This window comes from Octodon degus, unplaced genomic scaffold (genome assembly GCF_000260255.1).
Source record: "Octodon degus isolate 3935 unplaced genomic scaffold, OctDeg1.0 scaffold00117, whole genome shotgun sequence".
Lineage (NCBI taxonomy): Eukaryota > Metazoa > Chordata > Mammalia > Rodentia > Octodontidae > Octodon > Octodon degus.
The window spans coordinates 5,151,904-5,162,460 of record NW_004524693.1 but is presented as its reverse complement, the minus strand read 5'-3'; the positions used below and the strand labels follow the sequence as shown (position 1 = coordinate 5,162,460).

The following is a 10,557-nucleotide window of genomic DNA, read 5'->3' as shown; positions in this document are numbered from 1 at the left end:
GAACTGGGGATTGAACTGTGGCCCTTGTGCTAGCCAGGGAAGTGCTTATTCCACTGAGCCATCTCCCCAGCCCTAAATTTAAATATTTTTAAAGATTAATAACACATAAAGTTAGGTACAAGGGGCAAACTATTAACACTAGCTGGTTGATCACCAATATATACAAATATTCCGTCAGCTAAAAAACATTGAAGCCAATAATATAGAACTAAGTCCAATGCCTTCATTACATCTGACTTGCTCCTTCACTTCTGTTGTTCACACCTGGGAACACTTTCTGCTTCACAAATTTTACAACCGAAGTATAATTTCTTTGCTCTTCTCTTTCCTGTAACTAGTTCTAAGTTGCTCAAGGAGCATTTGGTGATTTGGGTTTGATCTGACTTAGAATCTTACTTAGAAACCCCAGGCTCCAAGTAAGCATTCACACTGAATCAATCTGGTAATAATACCCTGGCATTAGTAAGTTGCCAAGAAGCTATGGTCCACTTGTGGATATTTAAGGAACTGAAGACTAAAGAGCCACCCCTAAAATCTTGCTATTTCAGGCATAGAGCTCATATTGTAAAAAAGATTAAAGAAAAATTTACACCTTTTTAAAAATTTTTTTCTTCACATTCTGTAGGGATTTAAAGTTTAACATATCAATGCTTGATGGAAAATACCTGTTCCATGTTATGTCTAAGATGTTTCAGAGTCAGACAGATAGTGAGGTTAACCTCAATTGCATATGTTATAGTGTAATACTATATTAAGCTTCTCTTCTAGAGGGTTAACAACTTAAGGTTTTTTTTTTTTTCAGACCAAAAATTAGAGAAAAAGAAGGGCTGCAAGGACAGCCAACATTTTGGCCCTAGCCTTTCAGGTCATTGAGGACTCAGGACATAGGAGGACCTGTACTGTAATATCCTGTAACTTAGTTGTGTCCCAAATTTATTGATCAAAGAGATTATGGAGCCACAGAGGAAAGTGATTGATGATGTAGAGTGTGCCTAAGGAGAGTCACATGGAGAGAAAACATTCTCTCATGCTTTCACAGAGAGCACATTGGTCAAGCAAAGGCCATGACTCATCCATATGGCTGACAAAGGATCTACAAACTGTGGTACAGGGTTTCAGGATAAATCCTGAGGGGATTTAACTGACCTTGTCAGATACAAAGTTACATTTCTTGTTATATAGGTATTGCTTTATCTTGGTCTTAACCATCCAGCAGAAAAGTATAAAAATGAGGTATAAAAAGTAAAGCCATGCTGCTCTGTAAAAGGCTCAAGTCAACAACTTCTGCCATTGCCAGTCCTACAGATAACGCACTACTATTATGGACTACTGAACTATATTGGATTATTTTGCTGAATTCATGCACCTGCAATATTTAAATGGCAATGGAATACCCATCTCTGACAAAACTAAAACAAAAAAGGGGATATAAATGAAGGACCATTTTGTATCCGTATATACAAAATAGGATAGATATACAGCTACTTTCTCTTAATTTAATGAGAAGAAAGATTTGTACTAATTGTGTTTGGACAGGACATCATGTCTGTATCTTGTACTATGAATAACCAGTATGAAGACAACAGTATGCATTGTATTAATTATTGAAACTGTCTTACTGACCTGTTTTGAAACTGTCTCACTGCTATTTGTTTCTCAATAAAATTAATAAAAAATTATAAATTAGAGCTCAAACTACATATGAAAAAACAAAATAATTTACAAGGCTTCCATCTTGGGCATTCAAACAGCAAAGAGTCTGTGAATTCATTGAAAGCACTTCCTTCTCTTGGGTTGGGACTCTAGTTTTGTGGGTTTTTTTTTACCATACTGGATATAGAATTACACGCTATTAAGAAAATATACTGCAGTAAATATGAGAAATAGCATTTTCTCAATGAAATTCCCTTCAAAAAAATCAGTAATTCATTAGAAGAACACCCAGTAAGTTGCCTGAATACTATCAATACTCTAAATGAAAACATAGTTCACTCTTGGATTTCCCAATCAAACTGATAATCTATCACAAGTGTATAAGTTTTATCTTCACCACCAAAATCCTACTGTTTGAAAACTAGTTTTGTACTCTTAGACATATAAATGTCCATGCCTAGGATATGTTCCTCCAAAACTGTGAAGAAGGAAGATTCGTTATGCTACATGGTAGATAGGTATGGTAGCAGAAAATTCTGAGTCTTTAAAACTAAGAGAAAAATAGCTGGGCCTGGTTGTGTATGCCTGTAGTCCCAGCCCTTGGGAAGCTGAGGCAGGAGGATTATTGTGAGTTAAAGACCAGCCGGGACTACAAAGTGAGCTCAAGCCCCGCCTGTACTACACAGTGAGACCCTGTTTCAAAATGATTTAAAAAAACTAAGAAAAATGTAAGAGGTAAAAGATTTAGAAAACAGAAAAACTTCACTTTTTAAGAGGAATAGCAGAAATCAAGTAAAACAAGATAAAGTTAGTTTTGGAGTACGGAGTGGAGCAGTAATAGGACTTCTGGAAAATATACTTGGTATAGCACAAGTTATTCATCTCATGTCTAAAATGATCACCAGACACTGTAGTTCAGAAATGGTTAACAATTGAGTCACTTTGTGAATCTCTATGGCATTTGATCTAGGCTAAAGCCAAATAACAAGGTTTAGTGGGTCTTTCTGCCAGCCCTCCCACATTCTGCTCTATCCCTTCTTATGCACTCTGTTCAATAAGCAGCCCACCCGCAGCATCTTCCCTCTTTGATCTTGTCAAGGCCTTTTTCCCACCATCCCTGAAACAGTTACCCAAGTGATGGCTTCAATTCTGGATTGATTCTCATAAGACAGCAGCCAGCCAGAATCCTGGGTTGCCTTGAGCCCTTTGAGAGGATATGCCAGGCATCTGTGGAAATTCTCCAGCGAGGTTAAATTGGTAGGGGGGAGGCTCTCTTTGATGAGAGAACACCGTGGCTTCTGTAGAACACAGAGCTCTTTTGATTTGGAGTTTAATGAGCCTCCACTTCAACAGGACCTACGTGTCCCGAAAGATAAGGGCAAGAACGGAAAGGCACCATTTACCTCTTCGTTTGGCTGCCTGTTACACAGGCTGTAGCCTGATGTGGAGCACTGGATGACAGTGACTCACAAAGGAAACAGGTCTATTGCCTCCCAAGCAAGACACCTCCCTGGACATCAGTAAGGCAGGGCCCATTTGAAAGAATCTAAATTGAACTCGGAAGGGGATTAAAGCAGTGGTTTCACGAGAAAGTTTTCTCTATGAAGTTTAAAGTATAGTGATTGCAAAAAACTCCAGGCAAAAGACTTACTGGGATTAAGAAGATGGGATGAATTTCAGAGAATGTGTCTATTCTTTCCTTGATCATCTTGATTTAATGAAGACTATTTAGATAAGTGACCCTGGAATTAGAAAGCTGAGAAAACACTTCTCCCACAAAAGTTCTATTTTGAGAAGGTTCTCCCAATTATGATTTATTAAGTTGACTAAGAGGTTTTTACTAGAACTGTGAAGGCCTGACAAAAAAAAACAAAAGTTTGTGGTTGATTAGTGAACTATAACTAAAGTATGTGTTTACATGAGACATAGGTACACCATCTAGAATAATCCATCTCTCTTAAAACATAGTCTTTGTTAAGTTGGCCATGGTAGTGCATGCCTATGATCCTAGCATTCATGAAACTAAAGCAAGAATACTGCGAGTTTGAGTCCAGTCTGGACTGCATAGTCACTATAGTACGACATCACCCTGAGCTATACAGCAAGATCCTGTCTCAAAACAAAGCAAAAAACATCAAACAAAAACATGACCTTCTCTGAATCATCTCTACCCTCTTCTTGAGTTAGAAATGTTCACTGATTTAGTGAAGAACTCACAGTGAAGATACTTTATAGATTAGTTCCAAAGTTGTCAATGTTGCATCTTAGAATTTTACCTTGGAATGTCCAAAGCCTAGTATACTGTGTCACAGGAGAACAGTAAAACTTCACTTAGAAATTCCTGTTTGAGGGCTGGAGAGATAGCTCGGCAGTCTAAGTGCCTGCCTGGTAAGCACAAGGACCTGGGTTCCATCCCCAGTATGACATGCCTTGCCAGCCCTGAAACCCTGGGCATAGTGGTGCATGTCTGTTATCCCAGTGGTGGGGGCTGTGGAGGCTGAAACAGGAGGATCATTGTGAGTCCAAGCTGCATAGCAAGACCCTGTACCAAATAAATAAATAATTTTTTAAAAAAGAAATTCCTCTTTGAGGATGAGAGAAAGATAAGTTTTCCTTTCAATAGTATTGGGGAGAGAGGGCAAACACTACCTAGGAGCAAATCCAGCTCAGTCTATTTACTAAAACAAGACAAAAAAAGAATGAGCTTATTTTCCCTTAGACATGATCCTGTAACCCTTTACACATGATAGATGTGATCTCAAATCAGAGTCTAGAAGACGTTGCATGGCCTTTAAGATTTCACTGGGTTAGAGAGAAGGCTGTAAACTTGCTCTCCCAGTCAAAGTACCGTCTCCTTTAGTAATAGCAAAGCTAAGAATTTTCCAATTATTACACTCCATATGAATGTATAATTTGAATGAAGACTAAAAATTAAAAATAATGAGTTTATTTGAGATATATAGCCACTATAGTATTCATTTAATCCCAGCCAATATTTAGAATTTCTTTAAATAGTGAAGCCAAGCTTCTGAAAAACTATGAAAAATCTCTGCAAAAAGTATCCAGCAAATACTTAGAAATTTGAAGTCAGAAATATTGTTCAGGCAACTGTTTCAGCAAGTACTGTTCAGTAAAAACTACATGTGAACATCTTCCTACACATGTATTATTTCCATAATTAACAAGCAGTTACCACTGTGGCCTTAGATATTGGAAACCAAGAAAGGTATAGTCTTTATTTATATCCAGTTGGATAGGCACCTTTCCTAGAGGGGCAGCATGACTGCTAATATACTCCAATCTCAAAGCAATGTAGGAAAGCTGCTTATAGTCTTTTGAGAAGCCTAAAAGATAAAGCAATGAAAAAGAGGTAGAGGATGGGAGGATATGGTGGGGGTGTAGGGAGTAATAAGTACAAAGTTATAGTAAGATAGGAGTTAAGTTCTGGTGTTGTTTTACCCAGAAGATGAGTATAATTAATGATGCTGTATCATATAACTGAAAATAGCTAAAAGAGAATTTCTGAATGCTTTCATCACAATAAAATGACACATTGAGATGAATGGGTAACGTAATACTGAGTCAATCAATATGCAATATATAAAATGTATCAAAAGATCACACTGTACCCCATTAAGATGTACAAGTATCATCTGCTGATAAAAATAATTTTAAAAAGAGCCATAGTTGTTAAATCTGAACAAGCACCCACGTTTTCTTTTTGGGAGCTGAGCCAAGGGATGATTCAGACTCGGAAACAGGGTCTAAGGAAAGAAGAGTCATAAGATAACAGTTTTATTCCTGGCTCTACCAAAGAATGTCCATGTCACCAACAACAACCTAAAACTTCTCAGTTCACCCGTCTTTAAAAGAATACTGTGTTATCCTGAAGTGTGATTTACTCTGAACTTTCCTTGCAAAAAGACAAAAAAAAGAAAGAAAGGAAATATATTCCAAAGGGAAACAAAAAGCTAAAGGATATGCTCCTTGGACCTAGACATCAGGCAAATATAAATCTTCCTCATTTTCCATGAAGCAAATAAGTGATAAAGCAATAGTATATGCATGAAACAAATAAGTGATAAAGCAACACATTAACCTGATTTTATCAAATCTAAAATAATTTTTTGAGACAGATTCTCACTATGTAGCGCAGGCTGGCCTCAAACACACAGCAATCCTGCTTCAGCTTCCCAATTGCTGGGATTACAGGGGTGCACCTGGCATTAAAACTACATTTAACACCTACGCAAGTTAGGTTAAAGGATATCAGGAACTGGATGATATTATGACCTAATAAAGTGTAAAATAACAACCCAACTTCAACAAACACTTTAATACTCAAAAAACAATGCAGAAGAAATCTGTACATCAGAAGATATCCAAAAAATACAACCATTCTTATTGTGGGGCTGGCAGTAGACAATGAATGAAGATGTAAAAGATATGGTCATTATCATTCTAATTTTCTCTCAGATTCATAAAACTTCGAACTTTTTTTTCATTTATGCATTTGGTACAGGGTCTCACTATGCAGCTTGACTCGTAGTGACCCACTGGTTCTCAGCCTCCCCAGCTCTGGGATTACAGGTGTGCACCACCACTCCCGCCCAGACTCATTTGCTGGCTCAGCATGCCCCATGGGTGGGGTCAGCACAACATGCCAGAACAGGGATTGAAAAAATTTCCAACTTGTAAGCAGTCTTTTCCTTAAAAACAATTCAGAGCACCCAAAATAATTTAGTGAGATATAAAAAAATTTAACCAAATTATACTTTAACATCAACATTTGGCTAGAATACATTTATTTCTGGAACTGTAAATCGTAATAGTTAGTTGTGTATATCTCTATATAATAACAACAGACATCCAAGATTAATTAATGATAATCTAGCTGCAAAGCTTCGTCTATTTTACTTAAATATAGTTTATCATTTCAATCCAGTAGCAAGTACATGGCTATACTCAGATATGTATCAATCACATGTTTCATAGCTTGAGAGCCTTTGCATTACCAAAGGAAGGCTCCATTCTTGTACATATAACTGTCATATTTATTCACATTACATAATTACATTCTAAGCACTGTTCACCAAACCACAGTAGCTATCTTGAGCAATATATATATATATATATATATATATATATATATATATACATATATATATATATGTATGTATATATAGGCTAGGTATATATGAAGAATTTTGTGTATAAGGGTGATTACCATATTACATGAATGAGCAAATGGGAATTGTCCCTTGTCTCTAGTGATATCCTATTCTAGAGCAAAAAAAGGAATTTACAGAGAAGAGAAAAAAAAAATCAAAGTCTACTCATACCAGCACTGCTATAACTAGAGCCAGAAGATACCACCACCCCCTTGGAAGATTATGACAACTACTACTTCATCATGATAGGAAGCCTACTGGCCTTTTTGCCTAGATCGTCAACCACTGGGTTCAAATGCCACATAACAAAACTATACCTCTTCTTCCAGCTTCACCACCTTGGCCTGTGCATTGCTCAGGGCCTGGTCTCGGATTTCAATGTGTCGCCTTTGGTCCTCATTAGTGGAACGGGCAGTGGCCAGCTCTGCTTCCAGCTTCTCCTTCTCTCGCTGGCTTTCTTTATCTGTGAGGAAATGAAGTATCAATACTGCTATCTGGGAACTAGCTCAAAAGCCTTATGTATGCAAAACTGAGAAATTATATGCATTATTTAACAGTTCACTGTTGCAGAACACAATTAAGAGCACCATGATACCCAAGAGCTAGACTCTTCCACTTTCTCTACTAGCTTACTGTGTAAATTTTGGAAAAAGTTATACAAATACTTAATGGAAAGCATAAAGCATTACACAGAAAGGATATGCACCACACACATCAAAAGAGAACGTAAGCTTGTCTCAATTTTATTCCTTCAAAATTTTCTTGTATAGGCAAAGGAGTAGTTGAACCTAGGCAAAAGTTTTCCTGTTGTTTCCCTATGACAATATATTAAACAGACCTAAACAATATTTTATTAAACAGATAAAATCTCAAAATCCCACCTTCATACATTAACATTTTCTGAGATCAAACCTATTCAATAACATGGCCTCTCCAGAGAAAAGCCTAATTCAATACTACCCATTTGTCTCAGAACCTACTTCTCTTAGAAACTCAAGGTCTTTAAAAGAGAGTGAGATAAAACTGGAAGGCATGTCATGCTCTTGTGTGTTCTTTCCTCTGCAGGAGAGACTGAGTATGGAGGAACCATCAGAAAGAACAGAGCAGAGTTAAAGGGAAAATATCAACATCATAGGAATATAGGCAAACGTTTGACATGAAAAAAATCTACCTGATATTGTTCTTTTCTACTCACTTCATAGAATAAGGCTTAATATAAACTGGGCATGGAGGTACATACCTACAATCACAGAACTTGGGAGAATGAGGAAGGAGGATTGCTGGGAATCTGAGGCCAGCCTGGACTACATAGTAACTTCAAGGCCAGCCTGTATTACACGGCAAGACCACCTCAAAAAAAGGTCTAATATAGTTTGAAAGCTTAGATTTTTTTAAAAAAAAATCCAGTATTTCTGTGTGCTTAAAATGTACACATATATTTATTACACATCTGCATGTATACACACATCTACCTGTGAACTTGTATAAAATATGTATGTGCATGTGTCAATGATCTCAAAGTAGAAGAGCTTTTTGGGCAGATAATGGTCGTTCTGGCTTGAGATTTATGGAGAACTCAGTTAAGCAGCATCTATATCATGAGCAGTTGAATATAAATAATAGAAGAGGAAAACACAAGCATGAAACAGTAGTCAATCTATAATTCTCAGGAGAATAAAGGAACACTCACAAATTAGTATCTGAATAAATTCATACATATGGATAACTCACTTCTAAATAGATTTTATACTTTGATACACTCTTACTATAATCTGACCTCTTATAGTGGCTCCACCTTGTGCCAGTAACCATAGCTGATCAGAATATTTGCATATTACCCCTGAAGTGATTATCACTGAGTCTGAATGATATGATTCTCAATGATCATGTAAATATTCCATTGCTAGGTCTTGGCTTTAAAAGTATTTTTCTCATTGGCCCTCCAGAGAAGTTAATCCTTCTCTAGAGGGCCAAACAGTCAATTAGCTTAACTGTTAGGTCACATTCAATGAAAAGAAGTAGAGTCATATACACAAAAAATGAAATATGCAAATCACTGAGGACTTTCATTACACAAGATAAATAAAAAATATTAGAACTTGGTGATAGGAAGAGCCCCAGAAACAGAGAAGAGTAAAATAGTCCTGAGCAAGTTCTTTTCAAAACGTTACTCTGATAAAACTGAATTGCTTAGTTGGGCTTGGTGATATAGTCCTATAATCCTACCACTTGGGAGTCTAAGGAGGCTGTTGCTAGTTCAAGGCTAGCTTGGACTAAATAGTGAGTTCAAATCCTAAACTACTTAGCAAGATTCTATATTAAAAAAAAACTGACTATCTGGTCATGGTAGTATTTTTTCTAAGAATATATAATCTGCCAAAATGTATTTTTTAAATGTATTTAGTACAAGGTCTCAGTACACAAATCAGACTCATAGTGATCCTCCTGTTTTCAGCATCACAAGCGCTGGGATTACAGTCATGCACCACCATGCCCAGTCTCAATTGCATCTCAGTGCACCCTAAGGGAGGGGCTAGTACAGCATGGTGAGGATTGAACCCCGGTCTCTGCATCCACCTAAGTAGGTGCTTAATCTGCTGAGTTATCTGGCTGGCCCAAATCTGCCAAAATTTATACTAAGACATGAGACAGTATTTATTGTGGCAATGAAAAGACTTTTCTAAAAAATAAATAGATAAAATAAAATTAAAAAAAAAGACTTTTCAATAAATATCAGTCCTGGGGCTAGGGAGATGGCTCAGTGGAATAAGCTCTTCCCTGGTAAGTGCAAGGGCCTTAGTGAAATCCCTGGAGAAACAATCTACATTGTTTCTTTTATGGCCTCTAAAAAACTTAGAAGTTACCACTCTATATTAAACAAAAATCAAAATACTGAAGAAACTGAAAAACCAACGACTCTATTTCATCCATAAAATAATTGAGATTATAGAGCAAACCACTGCTGTCTAAACTAGAAAGAAAAGAATCAGGGATTTAGCTCAGTAGTAGAGTGCTTGCCTAGCAAGCATAAGGTCTTGGATTCAGTCCTCATCACAAGATTTTTTTTTTAAATCAACAAATCAAACTGGCAAAGACAGAATAGTAAGACAGCTGTGGTGGTACAGTAAGGCTTATACTTCCAGCACTTAGAAGGCTAAAGCAGAAGGATTGCTGTGAGTTCAAGCCTAGTGTGAACTATATAGTGAGACCCTGTCTCAAAAAGATGACAAGTAGGAGACGACCGGGCCCATGGGATCCTGAATAGACCCAGAGCGCAGGCCCGGCGAGTGAGTGAGACAACCCGGGCCATGGGATCCTGAACAGACCCAGAGCATAGGCCCAGCACGGAACCATTCAGCAGAACTCCCTGCAAAGAGGCTAGAGGCAAGACCCACCCAGGTGATTCAGGAGCAGAACATCTTGCCAGAGAGACACGAAGGGTTCAACTCTAACGCCTGCAGCAGAAAGAAGTGGAGCACAGCAGCCAGAACCAAACAACATCCTACTGGAGGAAATCAGAACTTCATAGATCCGGACCTGGTGCTAAGGTAATAACTCTATCTAAGCTCTACACCAAAGGTCAGAAGACTGGTATACAAAATGACAAAGAGAAGGAACAAAATGTAGTCTCAGGCCCCGAGTCCACCCAGTACAAATGCAGAAGACACTGGCACTGAGGAAACTGGAAATCACACACCAGATATCTCTGAAATAATAGCGTTGACAGTAAAGA

General features: G+C 37.6%; 1 protein-coding gene across 5 annotated transcripts in view; it reads right to left on the bottom strand.

Annotated features, from left to right (window-relative positions):
* Positions 1-10,557, bottom strand: part of Amot (angiomotin) — an 80,283-nt gene that overhangs the window by 27,110 nt on the left and 42,616 nt on the right. For all 5 annotated transcript variants that reach the window (XM_023699886.1, XM_023699885.1, XM_023699888.1 and 2 more), the window contains one exon: positions 7,142-7,287. In XM_023699886.1, coding sequence (XP_023555654.1) covers positions 7,142-7,287 — 146 coding nt within the window. The remainder of the gene's footprint in view (positions 1-7,141; positions 7,288-10,557) is intronic.